Source organism: Strigops habroptila, chromosome 5 (genome assembly GCF_004027225.2).
Source record: "Strigops habroptila isolate Jane chromosome 5, bStrHab1.2.pri, whole genome shotgun sequence".
Lineage (NCBI taxonomy): Eukaryota > Metazoa > Chordata > Aves > Psittaciformes > Psittacidae > Strigops > Strigops habroptila.
Genome location: NC_044281.2, coordinates 4,980,811 through 5,005,747, shown reverse-complemented (window position 1 = coordinate 5,005,747; position 24,937 = coordinate 4,980,811). Strand labels below are relative to the sequence as shown.

The 24,937-nt window shown below is 46.6% G+C and overlaps 1 protein-coding gene across 16 annotated transcripts in view; it reads right to left on the bottom strand.

Annotated features, from left to right (window-relative positions):
• The window catches only part of HDAC4 (histone deacetylase 4), a 236,430-nt gene that overhangs the window by 124,192 nt on the left and 87,301 nt on the right, over nucleotides 1-24,937 (bottom strand). For 14 of the 16 annotated variants that reach the window (XM_030485807.1, XM_030485810.1, XM_030485798.1 and 11 more), the window contains one exon: nucleotides 20,570-20,641. In XM_030485807.1, the coding sequence (XP_030341667.1) occupies nucleotides 20,570-20,641 (72 nt within the window). Of the gene's footprint in view, nucleotides 1-20,569; nucleotides 20,642-20,924; nucleotides 20,982-24,583; nucleotides 24,709-24,937 lie in introns of those variants that run through there. The other 2 variants (XM_030485813.1, XM_030485812.1) reach the window with 2 other exon arrangements.

Below are 24,937 nucleotides of genomic sequence, written 5' to 3'. Positions count from 1 at the left end.
AGATGGAAGAGGATGACAGCCACTGTTCCCTTACTCTGATGTGTATTGCCAGAGAAACAGCACACTCTTTTTCAAGCAAGGGTGGGTGAATGAGGAGGAACACCTACACAACTCCCACTTCTCCTCTTATTTTCCTCATTGTACTTGCTTCACCTTCCCCGTGGCATCCATCACTCTAGAAGACTTGGGAGTGTGCATAGGAAAGTAGAAAGAGCAGCATCAGCTGGGTACAGGAGTTAATGGAGTCAGCTTTATTCTGACCCTGCTACTGGAAGCTACCTAACTGAGCAGCATCCAAGCTGAGGACAAATCATTCACAGCTGTGTAAAATGTGAGTTACATCTCACTACATCTACTACAACCAAAGCAAGAGGTCAACAAGCCTTCCCTCACTGCTCCGATGAATAAGGCAATTCTGGTTTATGTTGTTCAAAACCACAAGTCAGTTTTTTAACATCAAATTCCATTTAATTCATGCAAAAATGGCGGTTGTACTACAAGAAACATGGTCATGATATAACTAACTACAAGCAACATCACAGCTAAACTTGACCCTGTCAAAACACTTCACAAGGAGTCAGTTTTCTGCTGCGGAACATAAGAACAGCCAGGAGGGTTTGCTCACCAGGTTCATCAAGGGAAGATGTTTCCTTAAACCAAACCTGTAATAGCAAAGCATCTCCTTTGAAGATACAATGCCCTGCTCCTCAGAGATCTGGATTTCGGTGTGAGCACAGCACCCACCCTCACTACAGGGCCATGGAGGAGCAAATAAAACCTAAATCACAGCTAAAGAACTTCCAAAGTGGTAAAACCTATCATGAAGAGTGGCACAGGCTCAGTGAATTCAATATTCTATGAAATTTAAAGAGTAGTATCTAGTGCAAGTTGGGCTGATCAAAGGACAGGATGGACATCAATGAGTTTGGGAACCCGCAGCTGATCTTGACTGCAGCGTGCAGAAGACAGGCTCTGGCATAAGGAGCTCCCATTGTGCTCGTGTATATTCACATTTCAGCTTCACAGCAGACCACCAGCAATGAGATGGCTTATTTCTGTTGGGCAGCTAGTTCAGAGTGTGAAACCTGGACCTAACTACCAGGTTTCCAGATGATGGCAAATTAAATGATGCCTACCTACTTACACGGTAGTTGTACTTACTGCTCCAGTGACACTCATGCAACTTCTCTGCTAGGGCTTGACAGTAGCCTGATTCTTCCACAGAAAGGATGCTATGAGAAGCCCAAAGGTGAGAGACTTGAAATATATATAAGGATGTTGATCCTATCTGTATCCTTACCTAAACTAAACTAACAATGACTGACTTTTCAGACAACTTGAAAAAGATAAGAGACTTTGGAAAGAACCTGAAGAGGGCTCAGTCATTCAGCTGACCAAGTCTTAAGAGGACACTTGGTTATGAAGGGGAAGAGTGGACAAAAGGCATTCAGGAAACTAGAAGAAAGAGATAAAAAGAACATCCAGGCAAGCAACTGAGGAACAACTACAGGAGGTAAGCTGAGGAGGAAGGGTTTTAAAAGCAAGTTTAAGGTTAAAGTTGTTTCAGTGGTAACTGGAGACAAGTGGAGATGGAAATGATTTCCCTACCACTTCCCCCAAGTAGTTCACACCCTTGCTGTTACCAAGAAATGAGACTACAAATGACTGTCAGTGGGACACTCCTTTTTGCATTAGGGTTGCTTCCAGAAGCCCCATCTGGGCTCCACATTTTCCGAACACCAAAAGGTACGGCTGGAGCCAGAAACAGCCCTGAAAGAGTACAAGAAAGGAAGGATGAGGGTGACCATGAGGCAGAACTTGCACCAACGTCTCCCTTCAGAGGTTTGGAGAAGAATTAGTATGAAACTCCCCATCCATCCGCCACCACTTGAAGAACAGTGGCAGAAGAGCAGAGGCTGGATGTGAGCGCAGAAGGTACCAGCCTGAAGCAAGAAGCACATCTTTATTGGAATAGACTGTGAAAATTAATGGAAGTTCATCCCTCTCCAGATTCAGGAATGCACAAAGTACCACAAGGATGATGTAGTTCCTTAGGGTCTGTCTCCAGACTCCTTCTCTCTTTTCATAGCACCCTGAAATAACTGAAACATGATGAAAACGGGACATTCCATTCTTGCATTCACTTCAACATTCCTACACAACAAATTGTTTCAAAGAGGGTATCCAAACCTGAACAGATCAGCACTCCCAAACACCCAAACTCTTTTCATGGAACCAATACACACTAAATCCCTTCTCCATCAAGCAAATCACATTTTATAGTAAGAGCGTTTCATGGGTAGGCCACTAACAAAGGACTGTGTGTTCTACACCTTCATCCCTCCCTGTTGCCTTTGTAGTGCCATAGTTTTTGTTTCTGAAACACAGTAAATTGTGGGAAACAATGTCAGGGAACTTTTCCCATTTAGAGTAAATATTTCATAGACTGACTTCTCTTTAATGTCAAGTTCCCTTAACATGCTAAGGCATTTAAAGCAGTTCTGAATTTAAGTTTGGTTTAATGGTTTGGGGTTTTTTTAATGGAGTACAGAATTTATCCAAGAAAATATAAACCCAAAAGATTGCAGGAACCAAATTATCCTTGCAAGGAAAGCCAGACCATTTGAAACATTCATAGAACACAGCAGCAGGTGTGAAAATTAACAGCTCAGCTCTCTTTAGTGCATCATCCTCTGAAAAAGCAATTCTGGTTCATAAAACCTAAAACAAGAGAGGGGACATAAAGGGAATTCTACTTCTAGATAGCTCGGAGAAAAACTTACAGATCCAGTAACTGGTTTCTAAGCTGTGTGTTGAAGAACTGGAACAACTGCAGAGAAAGACTCCAGTGGCTGGGAGATAGCAGAGAATAACCCACCATGAAGGACGGCAGCTGGATGAGCCCACCAAAACTACAAAGCCATTGGGTTACGACATGTAAGCACCAGCTAAGAAGTAGTATCATGAGCCTGTGGACTCCAAGCCTGCAATAAGAAGCCTATCTTTCACTTGTGAAAAGCAAGTTTAATTGAGGCCAAGCTAATTGCCAAGATGACCTTATAGCAGCCTTATATATAGAAGCCTTCCAACACCTAAAGGGGGCCAACAAGAAACCTGGAGAGGGGCTTTGGACAAGGGCCTGTAGGGACAGGCCAAGGGGAATGGCTTGAACCTGCCAGAGGGGAGACTGAGATGAGCTCTGAGGCAGAAGCTCTTCCCTCTGAGGGTGCTGAGGCGCTGGCACAGACTTTTCCCAGAGAAGCTGTGGCTGCCCCATCCCTGGCAGTGTTCAAGGCCAGGTTGGACACAGGGGCTTGGAGCAACCTGCTCTAGTGGAAGGTGTCCCTGCCCGTGGCAGGGGGGTGGAGCTGGAGGAGCTTTAAGGTCCCTTCAACCCAAACCAGCCTGGGATTCTATGATTTAAGGCCACAATAACTATGAAGAGAAGTGGTTGTTCTTCCCCCTCCCAGTTCCCAGCTCTTGCCAGATGACAATCTCTGGCAAAACACAAGGTACTGACCTAAATGTTTCTGAATGGCACCTAAAACACAGCAGAAAGCCTGGCAAGGTGATCTAATGGCATTTTGTGAGAGACAGCTTGTGTATACTTGTAGCTGCCAGTCAAACGCCAGACCACACTAAAGTTCTTGTGCCCCACAGGACACAAAGCCTACGAAATCCCCTCTGCTCTCCCAGCTGATCAGTCAAAGGAGCCAACCCTCAGAACAGCGCTTTGCATTTCCAAAATGCCACTGTTACAGTATATTTTGTATACGGAAAGGTCTAGAGGCTGATAATCTATGTGTGCCTGTGTCTCAGACCACCCGTCTTAACTACGAAGATAACCAGCATATCTTAAAGTACGTTAAACCCTGCGTCAGTGTTTCCATACTGAAATAAAGCTGGTTTAAATCACTACAGCCTAATCTTCCCATGATTTAGCCTGCTTTCATTTGCATGTTTCACTTCATCACTGATTTGCCTCACGTTTGCTTTACTCAAAGCAGCAGGTTTGAAGTGTAGAGCCCTGCTTTGGTGGGTACCATGAGACAGCGCCAGCTCCTCTTTACTCATCCCCAGCCCTGCAAAGAGCCTGGGAGATGTATTAAAGACTTGCCTACTCACGCAAAAGGTGCTCTGGGGTCCAGAAGTGATGCTTGAAAATGGGGATGGATGAAGCTGTCTCACACCTTCAATGGCTTGGTGGGTTGAGGAGTTCCTGCCACATGTGCCCTCCTGGTGCTGGATCAACCGGCCAGGGCTTTTGGTTAAGCACCAGCACAGAGGAGTTGGGTTACTGGGAGCCATGGATGTGGTTCTGTGAGAGGAGGCTACAAAGCTAACGTACATCTGACCGTGTAAAGAGGCAGTTTTACAAGGTCTGGTGTAATAACACTGTTTACAGATAAACCAGACCTAGATAAACCCGATCAAACAAAGCTACAGGGAGACAGGGAGGAAGAAACGTGACACAGAAATACCTTATAGTCAGTTTGATCACCAGTGTGTATTTAGAGCATGCAAAATTCAAGGCCAGGTTGGACACAGGGGCTTGGAGCAATGTGCTCTAGTGGAAGGTGTCCCTGCCCATGGCAGGGGGTTGGGACTGGAGGAGCTTTAAGGTCCCTTCCAACACAAACCAGTCCGGGATACAGTGATTTTTGGCCTTATCCAAACTTTGACTTCCTTATACATTCATCAGTGTTCAGAAACGCCATCTCAGTATTTTTAGGTGACAGTACATTTGTCTGTACTGTACATTTCTGGTGAGCAAACCTGTTATATTTTGCAGGTCACCTGGTTTTACCATCTGCCTTGATTTATGCTTAAGGACAGTGTTGCTTCTGAGATCCCTGCTATCATACACCATTGTGAAGATTTAAACCAGCAGCAGCTTGATTTTCTATCATCCCACTGTAGATACTCGTGGTAAATGGAATAAGGTATCATCAAAAGCTTGAACAAGAAACGTACAAAGCTATTTAGGGGCATCTGTCCTTCATTCTCCTCAGCCCCCCAAAACTACCACAGGGACAGGTTTTAAAGCCTACAATCATGGTGTGCTTGGAAATACTGGTCCTGGGCTGTAAATAAAAGCAGACACTGATGTGGCTCACCCTGAACTCAACACTTTGTGCCTACTGATGTGGGCAGCACCACACAAGAGCAGTGATATGCACCATCCTCTGCTGCCAGTGAGGCAGAGGTAGATTTGGACAAAGCCTACATAATAGTTTGGCAAGGCTCTACAACGACTTGAAAACCAAACAAAATCCAAAGAGCACTTATTAAGACAAACTAGATTGAAATCCTTCTTGAAGATTCCCACTATACACATCTGTCCCCTGTATTTGCTTCCAGTTATATTAATCTGCTTCCTCCAAATCTTTAAAACGAGAACCAAAGGTACCTCTCCATTACTATAAGTCTTCTATAGGCAGTGCCATGTTTATTGCTTCAAGTCAGTTTGTCATCAGAACACATGGACTGGAGCAGAATTCCTGTGCAGCCACATGCCATTGCGTCATACAGAACTAAACCTGTGCTGAGAGAGATCCTTCACTACAAGACGTTTCCTCTCATTGTGAGCCCATCTCAGATGCTTGAAGAAGCTTTTCCAGCCATACTGGCACGTGTAAGACTAAATATCTGCTGCTTGTGAAAAGGAATATCTTAAAATGAGCATTTGCATTAAGATCTGGTTTACAATAGCTGAAAGAAAAGTTCGGTTTAATTGAGAACACTTTGCTCCTCCAGACTGCCTTTACCCAGGAGGTCTAAAACTGTTCAGAGAGAAAGGAAAAAGGGAAGACACCGAAACCCAGGGGTGCCGGACTTGTGCATGGCCTTAACGCAGCATCTGGCTGCTTGAATGTGCTTTAACAAGGACCCAGCGTATCCCATTTGTGGGAGGCAACCACAACTATTCCCAGATGCTCACTACCTGAAAAGACAGATCATAGAATGGCTTTCATTGCTGTTATCAGCAAGCTGAGGGCACCGATGGAGAACAGAATTGAGTACAACACAGAGACAACAGAACGCTTGCACAGCAGATACTCCGTACCCAGCCAGCTGCGAAGAACTTAAGCCTCAACCATAGAATCCCAGACTGGTTTGTGTTGGAAGGGACCTTAAAGCTCCTCCAGTTCCAACCCCTGCCATGGGCAGGGACACCTTCCACTAGAGCAGGTTGCTCCAAGCCCCTGTGTCCAACCTGGCCTTGAACACTGCCAGGGATGGGGCAGCCACAGCTTCTCTGGGAAAAGTCTGTGCCAGCGCCTCAGCACCCTCACAGGGAAGAGCTTCTGCCTAAGAGCTCATCTCAATCTCCCCTCTGGCAGGTTCAAGCCATTCCCCTTGGCCTGTCCCTCCAGGCCCTTGTCCAAAGCCCCTCTCCGGGTTTCCTGGAGCCCCTTTAGGCACTGGAGCTGCTCTAAGGTCTCCCCAGAGCGCAGCAGAGGGGCAGGATCCCCTCCCTGACCTGCTGCTCACGCTCTGGGGGTGCAGCAGAGCACACGGGAGGGTTCTGGGCTCAAGCACACACTGAAGCCGGGTCATGGGGAGCTTCTCCTCACCCAACACCCCCAAGTCCACCTCCTCAGGGCTGCTCCATCCAGTCTCCTCCAGCCTGTAGCTGTGCTTCTGATTGCCCCAACCCAGGGGCAGGACCTTGCACTTGGCCCTCAGATAACATGATACTCGTAACATTACAGCTCTCCTTTACTCAACAGGATTGACAGGGGCAGGTAACAAGGCAGAAACCTACTATAACCATATTATAGATGGTGCTGAATCCATTAACTAGGTGACACCTTTAAGAAGGGTTTAACCTCCATCATCATCATCTATGCTGCACTTAGACATGTTCTCAATACTCTCAGACAGCTATATGCACCGAGAGATGCACAGCTTAGTCATTTGGATGTAAAGTAGTGTTTAGATATAAAATAGCAGTTAATAGTATAATTCAAAGGTGCAAAATAATAGTACGCATTACAGAACAGCTACTTAGAAGTTGAAATCTTTGTCATACGCAAGATCTTATTTTATGGGATAAAGAGTAAAGACTATTTTACATTGCACACCAACTAATATTTAATGTGCTCCAAGACTGTCTGTATTTACAAGCTTTTAAGGACTTTGGCGGGGTTCAACGATGTACAGAGACAAGTTGCCAAGTAACTGCATTATCTGCTTCTCTCTTGGTGTGGCAGTGCAGGAAGCCTTTGCCAAGCCAGTAAAGAGCAGCACAACTTCAAAGCTCCCCCCTCGGTGCAAAAGAACACAGTTTGTGGTGAAATTGGATTCTTGTAAAGAGAAAACAGAGTTTATCCAACAAATGTTTTCCTTGAATAGGAGTAAACCACGGTTTTGACCCTGAAAATGTACAACTGGCATCTCTAAGTGAATGCTTGGGGAAGGGGGGGACGGTGTCTTTAGTGAAGTGCCCCTGAAATACCCCCCCCTTTCAGACTAGGAGCAGCTTTGTCTGCCTGTGCCTACCTGAAATGGCTTTCAAGGTTGTTGTCAGCAACCTGAGGGCACTGAAGGAGAACACGATCAAGATACAGCAGATACTCCACACCCAGCCAGCTGCAAAGAACTTAAAATGCTTCAGTCATAGAATCCCAGACTGGTTTGTGTTGGAAGAGACCTTAAAGCTCCTCCAGTTCCAACCCCCTTCCAACATCTTCCACTAAAGCAGGTTGCTCCAAGCCCCTGTGTCCAACCTGGCCTTGAACACTGCCAGGGATGGGGCAGCCACAGCTTCTCTGGGAAAAGTCTGTGCCAGCGCCTCAGCACCCTCACAGGGAAGAGCTTCTGCCTAAGAGCTCATCTCAATCTCCCCTCTGGCAGGTTCAAGCCATTCCCCTGGTCCTGTCCCTGTTTTATCAGAAAGGTGAACTGAATCACAGGCTGCTCTTGCATTAGCCACAACATGTCACACTTGCGTTGAACACACACATGCAAAGCAACCACTACTGCAGGGGCCACGCAAGACCCACACACATTTCAAGTGCTCAGTTCAGAAAAGCCAGGTGGGAACTATGCTCCAGGATGACTCTTGAAGGCTTTGATTAACACTTTGAATGGAAAGCAAGCAATACAGCTAAGACAGCTCTTCCCTGGCATACAAAAGGAGTGGAGATGGTGGCATTGTCACCTTTGCGCCCAACCCTGGCACATGAGCCAGCAAAGGGAAAGTGGGTTCCCAGTTCAGGCTCCCTTTGCTGCTCCCTCATCTCCATGAGAGCATCAAGTCTGCAGCAGGCTGCAGAGGCAGGAGGTGGCAGATCTCAAGGAAGCCCATGTTCTCGCCACTGCTGATCCATCCAGGAAAACGTTTCACAGCTTCAGTGCTGAGCTGTCATCTGTGGGAGCAGCAGTTGGTGGGAAGCAGGTCAGGCAGTCACCCTCGTACCGCTCCGTGCCCCTTTCCAACAGCCCTAAACGCTGCTACTATAAAAAGAAGTGCATGGCTGGTAAAAGAAACCGATATAGCACAAGGAGTGAAAAAGAAAGGCAGAAACAGGAATCCATCAGGCACCCGACCTTGGCAAGTGTTATGCACCGTAGAAGGTGCTGAGCACAACGCCATGATTAAAGTCATGATCTCCAAGTCAATATTCACCAAGATGCTCTGGGAAGGCAGAACGGCATCTGCACAACTGCAATACATGGTTTGGCAGCAGAAGCCTTTTCCTAAGATCTAACCTAAATACTATTGCTTAAAAGAAGTGTGAGCAGCAGGTCAAAGGAGGTGATCCTGCCCCTCCTACTTTGCTCTTGTAAGACCCCACCTGCAGCACTGTGTGCAGCGCTGGTGTCCTCAGCATAAGAAGGACATGGAGATGCTGGAGCAAGGCCAGAGGATGATCAGGGGCTGGAGCACCTCTCATACAAAGACAGGCTGAGAACATTGGGGCTGTTGAGCCTGGAGAAGAGAAGCTGCGTGGAGACCTCAGAGCAGCTTCCAGTGTCTGAAGGGGGCTACAAGGATGCTGGAGAGGGACTCTGCATCAGGGACTGGAGTGATAGGACAAGGGGTGATGGGTTCAAACTGAAACAGCGGAGAGTTAGGTTGGATATAAGGAAGTCCTTCCCTATGAGGTGCTGGCACAGGGTGCTCAGAGAAGCTGTGGCTGCCCCATCCCTGGCAGTGTTCAAGGCCAGGTTGGACACAGGGGCTTGGAGCAACCTGCTCTAGTGGAAGGTGTCCCTGCCCGTGGCAGGGGTTGGAACTGGGTGAGCTTTAAGGTCTCTTCCAACCCAAACCAGGCTGGGATTCTGTGATTCTAAAATTCAAACCTTTCTGTGGAAGGGGTGGGGAGAAATACAGACACTCTGTGTCATGACCTGTGCAAAAAGGGTAATTTGTGGCTGCTTTCTTTCAGTTTAGTATTTGTGTGTATGGTTCTTATTTTGACTTTACGCATCACCTTATTCTCTGGTTTTGTTCTGGTGCTCTGCCTCAGAACGAGGGAGGGCTCGTAACAGATACCAGACAGAGCTGGCTTCATATAAAACGAGATGAAATGTCTTGGCTGCCTTTTCAGGATACTTGATATTTGTGTCAACATGCCAGTGTCTTTCCTGCTAGATTATTTCCACCTCTTATCAGCATCTGGACATTGCCATATCATGTATTGAGGCGAATATAAAGCAATAGTCTCAACAGAAGTTAAACCTTTCCCTATGCTGTCATTCTAGAAAGGAAACTGTAGAGAAGAACATTCTCTACAACTTGAAGGATTGCTTTATCAGTCCTGCATTGCATTTCCACGTCAGAGGGACCTGCTGTAACTCCCTCCCATGGGCTCTTGTCCCCCAAACTCAGTGGCCATCCAGAAGGAGGAACATGGAAAGCCGAGCAGCAGCAATTGGGTCATGAGAAGGAGAGTTGGGAGCAGTGACCATTAACAGCCATGTTACCTCCAGCCCTGCTGAGACTTCTGCCCAAATCCCAGCACATTTGGTTAAGATTTCACCTTCCTCTTTCTCTTTATTACAGGCAAGAGTGCGACATCTTCCATCCTACTTTTCTGTTGGCTAAAACCAATCATAACAGATGTATTAAAGGCCAGGTTGGACACAGGGGCTTGGAGCAACCTGCTCTAGTGGAAGGTGTCCCTGCCCGTGGCAGGGGGTTGGAACTGGATGAGCTTAAGGTCCCTTCCAACCCAAACCAGTCTGGGATTCTGTGATTTGTGAGGTTCAATCCCTCACACTGAGCAGTGGAAACCTGCACCCCACTCTCTGGTTGAGTTCCAGGGACAGAACCGGGCCTTTCTCCCCAGCTCCCACTCAGCAATGCCCCATGGCCAGTCCAGTTCAGCATGTAGAATGGCACCTTCCACTCAGAAACACAGTAATGAACTCTCCTCAGATAAACATTTTAAGCAAGTCATGTAATTTAGAGCAGGATTCCTCAGGTAGCTTCTTTAGTCGTATGTATTCAAAGGTAGGAAGCGCTTCCAGCCTGGGCTGTGTTTCAGAGGGGGGTGCACAAGAACACACAATCCCATGGAGAAGGGAATGTTTCACTGATGCTTTCAGCCATTTCCCACTCGTTTAATTGTGCTCTTTGATGAGTATGTGGAGTCTCATATGAACATGCTCTTGGAGCCCAGGACAGAAGCATGTTGCAGTTGAGAGGGCAGCACATTTGAGTGCTGCAGGGAATTACTGTCATTCTCCAAGCTGCGTTTTATCAGCAGAACTTTAGTGCTCAGCTAAGCATCATCTAACCTGGGCTGAGACAGATGGGGCAGGTCTAATGCCATCTTAAGAGACTTCCAATTGAAATGTAAAGCATGCCAGCTCCCTGGCTTACTGTCAGAAGAGCAAGAATTAGTTTTGCTTGCCTTTCCCTCTCTCAGTGCATCACAAACCCCTCCACAAACCTATTGCTGATCTCAAGACCTCAACTTGCCACCTTTCCATAACAGAAACCCAACAGGAAAACCCACTGTTTATCAGAGAACAGTTTTGGAAACAGAGGGATAAACCCCACCAGCTGGCTGGCCAGACCTGTATCTGGGACACTGGAGTCCCAACACTCTCTGGGCAAATGCCTTCAGCTCTGCCTGCCACTGTGATAGCAGGACCTAGTGAGACAAAGCTGTGTATGACGACAACATGGCATCTCCTCCTAAAAGGAAATCTCTGCTTGGAACAAGATTAAAGCTTGTCTTCATAGAATCTCAGCCTGGTTTGTGTTGGAAGAGACCTTAAAGCTCATCCAGTTCCAACCCCCTGCCACGGGCAGGGACACCTTCCACTAGAGCAGGTTGCTCCAAGCCCCTGTGTCCAACCTGGCCTTGAACACTGCCAGGGATGGGGCAGCCACAGCTTCTCTGGGAAAAGTCTGTGCCAGCGCCTCAGCAGCCTCACAGGGAACAGCTTCTGCCTTAGATCTAACCTGAACTTCCCCTGTTTCAGTTTGAACCCATCACCCCTTGTCCTATCGCCGCAGTCCCTGATGAAGGTCCCTCTCCAGCATCCTTGTAGCCCCCTTCAGACACTGGAAGCTGCTCTGAGGTCTCCACGCCTCCTAAGACTAGAGGAACAAGATCCTGCCTCCACACTCCCCCATCCTGCAAGCCCTGCAATATCATCACAACATTTGAAAGGGTCCTGGTGTGCCCTCGCACTGTGTCAGAAGCTTGTGTCAGACACAGATCATCTGCTTTCTCTCAACAACGTTCATTTACCTTCACAAGCAAGTATCTCCACAGTCACTAGTTCCCTTGCTCTGTTCAGTTGACTCCTCCTGCCGTTACCATCTCAGGACCCTCGTGAGACACTCGTCATGGAGCCATAACCCACTTCCATCAGTCACACAACAGCACTATTGCTGAACATGGTGCTTGTCTACTTACCCTAACACAGTCAAACAGTTGGACAGAGCCTTGGGTGACATGGTCACCCAAGAGGTGTCCCTGCCCATGGCAGGGGGCTGGAACTGGATGAGATTTAAGGTCCTTTCCAACCCAAACCACTCTGTGATTCTATGCAACCAGCCAATTTACATTACCCCCCCCAGTCTCAGATTGCAATGAAAGCTTTTGGCAGCATTTCCAACAGGCTCCTCAGGAATGACACCGATGAGGTGCAATCATTTTCCAAGTGCAAAATGAACTCGAAAATCCCCACCTCAAAACTTTGAGGCTGTCCAGCCCTCCCCCAGAACGTGTGAACAACCCAAAGCTGCTAATTTCATTCATGACAGATTTTTCCTTCCCTCAACTGGAGTTATTTCAGCCTACCCAGCAAAATGTAATGGAAATCGCTCAATCAGAACATGGGTAATGCTTCGTTCGCAGGTACATTATCAAGTAGATAGGCTTGCTTTGACTAGTTTTGCATGATATATTCCTTTTCTAATACATTATACAGGCATCAAATGTTAAGGAAAGTATAGCAGAAAATAACCTGGGCTGCTCTTTTTCTAATAAAACCATTTCCCCAAATATTTAAAGCACAAAAATAAGCTCTTATTATATTCAACAGAAAAATATTTGAGAGCTTAAGGCAGGTTTGGAGCAGTAAAAAATAGAGGATAAAGGTTCTCCCTCCATTATTGTAACAGCTTAAGCTACTTTGAGAAGAAATTGAGTAATATTTTGTATTCATTTCTTTAAGCTGAGAAACCAGATCAGTGCCCTTAGTGACAATAAAAGCCTTCCAGGTGTCACTTTGCCAATGCACATGACACTCTGACAACACAGGATCTTCAAGACCCTCATTAATATAATTACAGCCTATGAGCAGGATAACAAATGTGTCAAGGAAAGCGAAATTCCACCCATGGTTTGGTCTTCAGCACAATCTGGAGACGTGCTTGGGACCAGTTCCTCCGGCCAGGGGAAAAGGTCACTCACTGACTTTCATTAGAAACTTGGAAATAGATTCCCCATATAAAATTCATTAGCGAGAACTGTAACAGCTTGAAAAATACCTGGCAAAAGTATCATTAAGATGTGCCATACATTTATTCTCTATATTACAATTACAGTTCCAAGCCAATGATTCCAACACCTTTTATTAAATCATAAAAACTTAAGACCCACTTATAATGAAATCTCTAATCAAATATGAATGAATCATCTGAGATGAAACAATTTCTTGAACAAAAACCAGATGGAAAACTAGCGAGGAACTGAGTGGTTTAAATCACAAGATTTAAAGTCAAGCCAAAGAAGCTGATATTTAATCATAAGCAGTCGTTTCAAGTTAAAAGGAGACACTAGTGTAAGGTAAACCTCAAATTAAGCCATTAAAGGGGAAAGTGCCAAGCCAGCACCAACCATAAACTTAAATGAGATGGCTTTACTGTGGATGAACTTACTACTGCATTCAAGGCACAAAAAGCACTGATTTCACGTGTGTTTGGTGGTGAGAGGAATTAGGTGAGGATGGAGGAGGACAACCCTGTGCGGTCCTCTTTCGTGATGTAGGAAAGCATGAGCATGCAGAAGGAAACCACGATGGTAAAGCTGAAGTGCTCACGCTGCAGCCCAGGTCTCCAAAGACCCTCCTTGCTGAAGGCAACATCCCAGCTTTCAAGGCCTACATACTTCAGAAGTCAAACCAAAGTTCAACCATTACACATCATCAACTGAGCGTGTCAGTGTTGCTAGGGCTTTTTGGCTTAAAGTACCTTGGTTACAGTTTTCATTCGTACACTTGATGACTTATGTCTCAGTCTAAATCATTTTTGGGTTTGGAGCAGGTTTTTTTGGAAGTAGGGTAGGGAAGCAGTGGGGAAAAGGTGATGAAAAGGGAGAGGAAAAGTCTACTTAACCAACCGAGGGCAGTGTTCCAGGACAGCATCTGGAGAGTGCTGCAGTATTTTAGGCATTATTGCACAAGCCATTCACCTGATATTCCCTCCACTGCTCAAAGACAAAGCAGAGCCAAATATAGCCCTGAAAATCAATATACCCGGGGGGAAGAGCCTCGAGGATCTTGATAAATGCATCTTGTGTCAGAAGAGGAATTCCTAAAATCCTAGGAACACAGGTGGCTACTGAGCATGGACCTGTGGCATCTATTTCCCCTTAAGCAAGAAACTACCCCGAGTAAATCTGGGCATAAAGCTCTCTGGGGAGCTCCATGATACAGGGAACACCAATAGAGGGTTGTGGACCAAAGCAAACACACTGCTGATGGAACAGTCCTCAGCAGCTCCTCCACCCTCGGCTTCCAACCAACACTCACATCCATCTAGGAGGCATCGGGAGAAGCTGATGGAAAAGAGGACTGTGGGTTGGTCAGACCACTCCAGCCATAGGACAAGTGTTCTCTTGAAAAAGCAAGAGAATTAGACAGAGAATCAAAGCAAAACCACCAAGCTGTTGATCCTTTAGGGTTGCAGATCCAGGTAACACACATGACAAGACATAACAAGATCGCACCCGGGACACACAGGACTGTTTCATCAAGAAACGCCTCAATCCATGATCAACTTCCCATGAAATATTTATCACTTTTCTTTCATGGCATGCCACTGATATTGTTAGAAGAGCCAGAGGCAATGGGAACAGATTACTGATTATCAGTCCCAGGGAGCCTTTAAGTGTCTGCCTGGACCATGACATCTCCTCCTCCTCTAAGAAGCCAAGAAGTTTCATGTCATGCATTCAAAGGCTCTTCCCTCCATCACCTGCTTATATAGAAAAGCAAAGCACAGAACAACCTTTCCTTTGGTAGGGAATCAGTAAGATTTCTGCTAAGCAAATCCAGTGCAATATATCGTTATCACTGTGAATTAATAAACCAAAGAAGGTGAGAGAAGAATAAAGAACAGCAAGTTGGGCCTTGCAGTGAAGCAAACTTTCCTGCCAGTTGCCTTTCATCTAAAGCAACAGCTCTATATTCCAGTGCTTAAGATTTAAGTGCTGCTTTCAGCTCTTAAGACAAACAAATTGTTAATAATTCATCCCACCTCCTCTGTTTAATAACCATTTTCTTGTGGGTAAGGAAGGAGGTGACAGCTAAATATTTTTGCTGAGGCAAAACACATCAAAACACGGTCTATGAGCTTGCAGGCTCCTGCTCTTCCCACCCCACAGGATCAGGACATCCACATTCTGGGCAGATTACGAAGTAGTCCCCACTGCAGCCAACCCCATTCAGCACGAGAAGTGGTTTAATTCCTTGCAGAACACAGATGCTGAAGTTCAGGCAAGAGATGGATGGAGCAGCTCTGCTCTGGAGCCAGGCTGAGAGAGCTGGGCTGGGGCAGCCTGGAGAAGAGAAGGCTCCTGAAGGAGAGACCTTAGAGCAGCTCCAGCGCCTAAAGGGGCTCCAGGAAACCTGGAGAGGGGCTTTGGACAAGGGCCTGTAGGGACAGGACAAGGGGAATGGCTTTAACCTGCCAGAGGGGAGATTGAGATGAGCTCTTAGGCAGAAGTTCCTTTCCAACCCAAACCAGGCTGGGATTCTATGGTGCCTCACCAGGCTGGCCAAAAAGCTCACCCCTCTTGCATACATTCCTATATGTGACTGATAGAGAGTTAGATTCTCCTATGACTGACTGATAGAACATGACTTTGGGTGCAACTAGTCCAACAAAGAGCTCCTGAAGCTTGAGCTTCCCCACTACTCTGCATGGAGCTGCCCAGAACCTTTAGATGTGGCAATTCCCTCCCCTGTCCTGCATAAATAAACCCAAATTTGCTGACCACATTCTGCAAAGGGCTTTTTAGTAAAGCACAACAATAGAGCAAATCTAAAGGCTGAAGCATTGTGCAAAGCTCTCCTTGCTGAGCAATAGGTTGCAAAGGTGAGCTTTAGTAGCACCTCTAGCTGGTCAAACACTTATTGTCATTGCATGGGCTACGTTTTGAACATCCAGCTCTGAGCTGGATATAATACCCATTGCGGTAGATAAAGGTTGACTGGATTTTAACTATCAAGGCTCACTATTGATAATTTAGGGGTTTGGGTAGATGTGTGTCGTCCCCTGCCATAATTCCTGGGAGAATAGATCAGGATATCTTTACTATTAAAGGATAAGCCTTTCTATGTGTGAGCTACACTTCTGGAGTGTGACAAAACTATACTGTTCCTGCACTAACACATCCCAGTGCGAACAAGGAGGCGTGGGCCTGTCGGAAGCCCCAGTCCTGGCCCATGGGCCAGCAACGTGAACCTGCTTCAAAGCCCCACTGCACCACACTGCTTTGGTACCTTTCTGAAGGAGCTTTTGAAGCAGAGACACTATAGAAAGCAGACAAGGATGTGAAAACACAGTGCAGTGAAGAGGGCATCCCCTTTCTTTGAAAGGGTAAATGAACAAAGGCATGGTATTCTGCTCTGTTAGACCAACCGGGCTACCACTCCTCCCTCTTGGGGACAGGGATTAATCTCTGATTTCAAAAGCCTGTAAAATCATGTAACAATATTAGTCCAGAGGCTCTTGCAAACCATTTATTCATACATACATCAACATCTTCTTTTTTCAAATGAATGTGGTAGTGAGACTGGATAATTAAATCCAGGAAGAAGAAGAAGAAAAGGCAGAGAACTGCAGTCTCATACATAATCCTCTGGTTGTCCCTGCCGCACTGCCCTTGCTTTTGCCAGTGGCACATCCAGAAGAGCCCCAGCACCATGCTGGAAGAGCTCTCTCAAGGGCTGAGCAGCAGCAGCCCAGTATCTGCCATGCAGGAGGTTTGTGCGGTCAGCAGCAATGGGCTGATGGGGAGCAGCCACGTGTGGAAGAGCCGTTTCGGGCAGCCTAATGTAGAAGATACAGTCTGATTGCTGACTGATGGCTGCTGAACATGAGCAGCTTGTGCCCAAGCAGCCAAGAAGCCACCAGCATCCTGGCCTGTATCAGCACTAGTGTGGCAGCAGGGCCAGGACAGTGACTGTCCCCCTGTACTGGGCACTGCTGAGGCTGCACCTTGAATCCTGGGTTCAGTTCTGGGCCCCTCACTGCAAGAGAGACATTGAGGTGCTGGAGCGGGGCCAGAGAAGGGCACCGGAGCTGGTGCAGGGCCTGGAGCACAAGTGTGATGAGGAACGGCTGAGGGACCTGGGGGGGGTTAGTCTGGAGAAGAGAAGGCTCAGGGGGGACCTTCTCGCATAGGAAGAAAAAGTAAGAGGACAAGAGAGCTCTGTCCATCCCTCCTTACATAGGACGCAGTGCCCTTATGCAGACAGCAGCTAAGTTCACTGCTAAAGAGAAGAAAACCATTCCAAAAGACACAAAATCCTTAAAAGCAGTACCCAAACTTGTGGGACAACTCCTGTCCCTCCCACCTATCCAAACCAGGCAGTGGGCACCTCCGTGTTCCCTTAGCTGAGAAGCTTTCTCTCCTGCTAACCACGGCTTCTTAATCATCATGCGACTCTTCCATGTACCATTAAGTAAGAAATAATGCGTAATCCTTGCTCTGAAGATCTCTAAATTCAGCAAGGAAAGGTTAAGGCAAAGCAACGTTTGCACAATAACCTCAACAATTTATTCCCTTCCCTCCCACGAGCCAAAGATGCAGTAATATTGTGAAGCCAGAAAGAGAGAAAGCAGCACTATCCAACAGATGATGATATTCCTGGGCAAGATGTGGGTTGGTGTCTTGGTTTACTTCTACAAGCAACTAAGAAATTCAGAAGCACCAATTATGATACATTTCTGGAAAGAAAAAATGTTTCCCTTCCTTGGATTAATCCTTAATTTACAGCAAAAAAAAAGACTGAAATGTTTAGGATTTGGGTATTGGACATCCCTTTCTCACCTTTTTACACCAGCGAACAACACGAACAAAGATTAAACCTCTTCAACACATGGTTCATGGTGAAGAGAAAATGTTTTGGGTTCCTACGAACACACCACAATGATTTTATCACAGACTAGTTTGGGTTGGAAGGGACCTTAAAGCTCATCCAGTCCCAGCCCCCTGCCACGGGCAGGGACACCTTCCACTAGAGCAGGTTGCTCCAAGCCCCTGTGTCCAACCTGGCCTTAGATCTGAGGATAAATGTTCATTGTCCACGTACGAGTGCTACAAATCAGCCATTTTACCATGACCAGGATGGGATAAGGTTTTAAACAGAGTATCCCAGGCCACGATTAAGCAATTTTCTTTTCCTTAAGCTGTTTTTCAACACCATTATTTCAGCCATGCCTGAGACTTGGACCAACACCCCACAAACCCACACAGAACTTGTTTTTCCAGAGCAATACTTGGTAATATTTCTCCTTTCTTCTCTCAGAAGGATCTGTAGCAAACTCATAAAGGTAATATGATAAAACCCAGACATGACAATGGTTTGCCCAAGTGGGCAACTCCCACAACCTGACAGCAGCTTGTAACAGACATTTAGAAGACCCATCAGGGTATGTAAGTATAGGTATGTAAGACATTTGAAAGCCAGCTGAGGAGCCACTTCCAAGCCAAATGATATTTGCTTGCATTTACAAACATGCTGAAACATCTTTTGGCCAAACACTCTGCTTCCAGCTTTTAAATCCTGTTCTGCAAATCCAAACACCAGATGGACATCTCGAGTGAAAAAAGGACCTGCACGACTCCTGTCCAGAGCCAACGCTGCTTCTTGCCTAAGGTCACATTTGCATTCCCAGTCAGTCCTACCCTTCGCCCATTACATGCACAACCAGCCTGAGCTTTCCAGTGTGACACCGGAATTCCCATGGCTAAAGGGCTGGCAGAAGACATTGGACATAGATGTTGCCACCTCTCCCACAGGCTGCCTGCTTACAGCATGAGCACAGCTCCCCAGACACGGCTTATAGAATCACAGAGTGGTTTGGGTTAAAAAGGACCTTAAAGCTCATCCAGTTCCAACCCCCTGCCACGGGCAGGGACACCTTCCACTAGAGCAGGTTGCTCCAAGCCCCTGTGTCCAACCTGGCCTTGAACACTGCCAGGGATGGGGCAGCCACAGCTCCTCTGGGAAAAGTCTGTGCCAGTGCCTCAGCACCCTCACAGGGAAGAGCTTCTGCCTTAGATCTCACCTGAACTTCCCCTCTTTCAGTCTGAACCCATCACCCCTTGTCCTACCGCTACAGTCCCTGATGAAGAGTCCCTCTCTTCATCTGGGGAAAAACAGAACACCAAATTTACCACCAGGCTACCCAAGTTGTTAACCAGCATCAACCTTTATCCTAAAATATCTCAGGAGGAAACTTTAAACATAAGAAGCAAAAAGAAAACGAATTCCAAAAAGTCCAACCACCACCACAACAGTAAAAGATGAAACCCCATCACATCCACAATTCACAACAGTGGCCACTGATCTCCTGACAGAAAAGAGGATGGTGTCTCCTCTTTTACAGAGCTACAAAACCCACCTAAGCACATGGATATGAAACAGGGAACACCACACTTAAAGCTGAGCTGTGTTACCTCAGTAGGTTTAAAATGAGAATCTCTCTCAGGGTTAGGAAAATAGAACCTCCGCTACCTGACAGACACGTTTTGGAGCACACGGAGGAGGGAAGAGAGATTTCTCAGCATCCAAAGCCAAACACTCAGACCTGGTAAATAAGGCTCTCTTCCTTTTCCCCCTCCCAACACAATAGGTCTACCTCCTTCAAAGTTTCCTTCCCCAGATACACATTGAAGTCCACAAAAATCTAGGTTAGGTCACAGCCTATTTTCTTTCCCCCTCCCTATAATCTACTGAAGTTGTTTTGAATAAGCTTCGTTTACATCTTTCCAACTTGCATTACCAGAAGCACTTAGATCTCCTGGGAGATCTCTTCCTTAATATCTAAGGACCTGAAGGCATTTTGGAAGGCAACAGAGAAGAGAAAGTTGGGGTTTTGGAAGCTCCTACCTGGAAAGTAGACAACGCTTCAAATATCCTACCATCCCTAGCATAAAGCTCTCTGTTTGAACCTGGAAACAAAGCCCTTTTGGAAGAGAGAACAGGGAAACACAAAAGACAGCAGCAGACTGCTTTCCATGGCATTTTAGGTAGTGTGACCAAAAGGTTGGATTCTATCACTCCAAGTGCTGCAGTTTTGAGCTGGAAGATCTCTCTCAGCTCCATGAGGATGAACGGTGGCTGCTGTGCTTGCTCCATACCAGGACAAGACCCAGGAGATACCGTTGCTGGATCATTAGAAGAGGGAAGCAAAGCAAATAGCCCAGAGCCCAGCACGATACACTTTGATCAGCCTGTGTTTGCCTCCTCATTTCAACACCAGAGCTCCCCTTAATGGGAGCAGCAACTCAAAACCCTACTTTCCTTCACAGTGCTCCTTTTAGGCTGCAAAAGGACTTGGAAGATGCTGCTTTCTTCTGCTGTCCTACCCTTTCTATCTAAACCCAAGCAGCTCCAACCAGGTTGAGCTCTCCTTAGCCCCCTGCCAAGCTGTTTAAGGCTCCCCAGGGCTGCTCCATCCTCCCTCCACTCCCAAGTCCCACTCGCCCAGCCTGGGAAAGTAGATCTGTGCAAGTTCTAACACACTTTGTTGCAGCATTTGGCATTTGCATTGTGCTTTCCCCACTTGCAAGATAGAGCTGAGGAACATTTTCCTGCATTCCCAGAATAGGAACAACATTTAATAAGAGTTTCTTCTTACCAGAGCTAGGCATGTGGTTCACTCTAGGTGGATTCAACAGCTCGACTGGCTGGTCTCTGCCAGAAAGCCCATCTGGAAAGAGGGAGAAAATAAAATGAAATCACATCAAAGCTATTTTTAGATATTCCAAGGATTAGAAGACATAAAAATCACTAACCGATTATCAATGTGAAACAGAGACACAAGTAGCACAAATCAACAGAAACAAGAGCACGAACAGGACAGCTTACAGCGTAACAACTCCTTACAGTAAAGCATGAAATCAAAGCTACTGTATCCCAAATTACACTCAGGTTTTCCTGGCCTTTAAATCCACAACGGTTCCTGATCCCCATCCAAGGCTTATGAACCTTACCATACAATAACTGCACTGCAACTCATCCCTTGCTTGAAGAGCTGACTGAGTTAAGACAGAAAGGCAGCCCCGTGAAGCAGAGTTGAAGAATGGCTGTAATATGCCAGGGAGATGTTAAGGAAACCTGACAAATCACTGCAGGAGATTAAAATGCAGAGACATGCATAACAAGCCCCATTTTGCATAAGTTTGGATTTCAGAAAGGCATTAAAAACATACTTTGTAAATGATATGCAGAAATCCATCTTGCTGAAGCAGTTCTCCATTTAAAAGATTTCAAAGATCGTATCTTGTATGCAGGTAGAGTTAAAACAGAAGAACACAATAGCTGCTGCTGGAGACTGCCCGACCAGATTTTCTAGTCCCCCATTCCCTTCCCAACTGCACCCCCCCAATCAAAGTGGAAGCAAAAAAAGCAGCTAAATGATGTTTTCAGTACTTCGGTTGTGAAGACAGAAAACTTCTCTCAAACCCATTTGGAAATCTCTCCACCTTTGCTAGTTCAGTCTCACTTGTTCTTCTCTAACACCTTTCTGCACGTACAGATAGGATCAAGCCAAACCCTGTCTGGAGACATCAAAGAAGCCACCTCATCTCTCAGACAAAGCAAAGGATTCTAACAATGTGAAGACGGCAGCGGAACATTTAAAAACATACCAAAGAAAACCCCCATCACACTTATTTTCTCCATTCCAGCTTTCTAGAGAGAAAGCCTACTTGATTCTTCAACACTTGCATGGGTTTGTCTCCAGGGACCATACCCAGCGCAGCCTCGGACAACACGCCAATAAACTGTAACCACACTGAGTTCTCCTTCTCAAACAAGTCATTTAGTTTATTCACTTTATAATTTGGGGGGCTTTGGGTTTGTTACTTGAAGGTTTTCATGTACCAGCGTGGCCAACCTACAGCGGCGGTGGGATGACACTTGGCACAAGCAGCAGTGAATGACAGTAAATGAGGAGGGAACAGGATTGAAGTAGTAGAACAGAGCACCAGCACTTAAATAACATCAGTTCCTCAGCAAACTGCAACCCTACTTGCTGCTGAAGCTTCACTGTTCCTGTGCTGAACACGCCAGTATGGCCCAGGGATCAGGAGCATCCAGGGAGAGGTGACAACAGCACCAGGAGCCCCTGGATTTTCCTGGGAGCAGAGTATTTCCAGCATCCCTGCTGAGCTTCTTCAGAGGAGGAACTATCTACAAAACAGAGCCTTGTACCAACAGCCCAAGTGCTCTGTGGGACAAACCCGGGGCAGTGCAGCCCAGAACCCCCTCGTGTGGTGGGCTGCACCCCCAGAGCAGGAGCAGCAGGTCAGGGAGGGGATCCTGCCCCTCTGCTGTGCTCTGGGGAGACCTTAGAGCAGCTCCAGTGCCTAAAGAGGCTCCAGGAAACCTGGAGAGGGGCTTTGGACAAGGGCCTGGAGGGACAGGACAAGGGGAATGGCTTGAACCTGCCAGAGGGGAGATTGAGATGGGATCTTAGGCAGAAGCTCTTCCCTGTGAGGGTGCTGAGGCGCTGGCACAGACTTTTCCCAGAGAAGCTGTGGCTGCCCCATCCCTGGCAGTGTTCAAGGCCAGGTTGGACACAGGGGCTTGGAGCAACCTGCTCTAGTGGAAGGTGTCCCTGCCCGTGGCAAGGGGTTGGAACTGGAGGAGCTTTAAGGTCCCTTCCAACCCAATTTCCTTTCTGAGCACTAGGTTCTCCTAAGCTACTAACATGGATCCTTTACCCAGCAGCATCCAAACAGCTGCAGGCAAAAGCCAAACACTTTTACTCCAGCCCCCTCCACACATGCAGGCAGAGTCTATGTGGTTGCAGACACTACTTGCTATCAGGATAGTGCAGGAGATTCCCTCAAATCAACACAGCCCTACACTGGGTCAGCTACTTAAGATGTAGGATATTCTTTTGCTCTGGATGGTGGTGGTTGTACAGCATCTCTGTTACTCAAATCTGTGACGCTCTGTACCATCAGTGAGCTTCACTGAACAAAACACTGAGCATCCTGGACTCCAAACTTTGTGCACATGCAGAGTTAACTTGGCTTTTGAGCCCAAAAGCAAAGCAAAAAACCCCTCAGAACACAAGCCTGGCCTTTTGAAGCAACTGAACATTCTTGTTGTCTCCTCAGCTTCCTACAACAAGCTAAAGATGATACCCGAAGCAAAGAAATCATCTCATTTCAAGAGTCAGTGTATTAGGAAATTGGAAATACCACTGCATTTCACAAAGCATCATCTCTGTTGCCAACACAATACTGACCAAAAAAACCCCAAAATCAAAGCAACCACATACCTTCTGAAAGGAGCAAGACAAGGAGGACTTGAAAATCCTAACTATGCTCCATCCAATTGTGATCAAGCCCTAAAATCCATACAGCAAATAGAGCAGGATTCCTCCTCGCTCAGCAATGCTGCTGCCCACAAAACCCTCGCTTTGACTGATTCCTTCTCTCAAATAGATGAGCTAAACCAATGTCAAACTTTTAAAGAACCAAATAAGCCTGAGAACTGACCACAAAGATGAAGTTTGGAGTCCCAGGCTGTGATTCTGTGCTCTACAGAACTTCAAAAGAAGAAAACCCAACCCTATGCTTTGCATATTCAACCACATTGCTTCACAGATCCTGTTGCACTATTAACACTGAAGCTAAGCTGGTCACCTGGGGGGATCTGAGCCTCAAGAGAAGTGTGTTTGCAGCTATTGCTGCAGTGGGGTTTCTTACCACCATCACTGCAGATTCTCTCCTAAAGCAGTCCAGGGTATAGTTGAGCTTGTGTGACAAGGAAAAAGCACGATGGTTTATGCCAACACTTTGAAAACACTAAAAGAGTGCTCTGGGTCTGCAAATGTCAAACTGAATACAATCAGTTACCATGACAAACAAGTTTTATCCCTACCTCCTGCCTTCACAAAGTATTAGCTCCAATCCTCTCCCTGCTTCACCATGTAGCTCCAGAGAGAGCTTTAGCAATTAGAGAACTAAAGGAAAGCACTAAAGTTATCTGTGCCACACACAAATCCCTGTTCCTGCCTAGAAGGGACCACATGGGTGCTTTTGCAGTTCCCAGAAAGTGGACAGGGATGGGAAGCAGCTTGTCTGGCTGCCATGGACAGGCAAACATAATGCAAAGAGGTCAAAAGATGCACTCATGATTTGACTTTCACAAGCCACAAGCCCTGAGACAAACCAGAATACCCACTACATATCTTCAAGTTTTTACTTAAGATACTAAAACTAATTGTCAAGAAAATGTCCTCTTGAATTGATTTTGTATGAAGAAACCTGGAGAGGGGCTTTGGACAAGGACCTGTAGGGACAGGACAAGGGGAATGGCTTGAACCTGCCAGAGGGGAGATTGAGATGAGCTCTGAGGCAGAAGCTCTTCCCTCTGAGGGTGCTGAGGCGCTGGCACAGACTTTTCCCAGAGAAGCTGTGGCTGCCCCATCCCTGGCAGTGTTCAAGGCCAGGTTGGACACAGGGGCTTGGAGCAACCTGCTCTAGTGGAAGGTGTCCCTGCCCGTGGCAGGGGTTGGGACTGGATGAGCTTTATGGTCCCTTCCAACCCAAACCAGGCTGTGGTTCTATGATTCAACCTAATGATTTCACCAAGACCATCAGAGCAGCACCGGGGTGACTTGTCCCAGCTGTACCAGTTGGGCTGAACTGGGTAGATTGATCTCAGGCTTACTGGCAGCTGGTGATGAAACGGTGCCTGCAGTGTCCAATCCAAGGGCAAGACACACTGCACCATCCATGGAGCCTGAAAGGAAGCAGACACCAGCCTGTCTGATTTATGGCTCGAGTTAGAGAACATTTAGTGTGGCTTCCTTTCCAGATGGGCATTTCTTCTCATTAATTAATAAGATGAAGCCATTATTAATAGATGGGATCTTAACACTTTATTTTTATCCTGGTCTGTTCCAAAGAGTAGCTTAAGTTACTTTAAAAATCTCGGCAGGACAGGTTTGGAAGTAGCTGGGTTTTCAGGATTCAAACATGTGGAA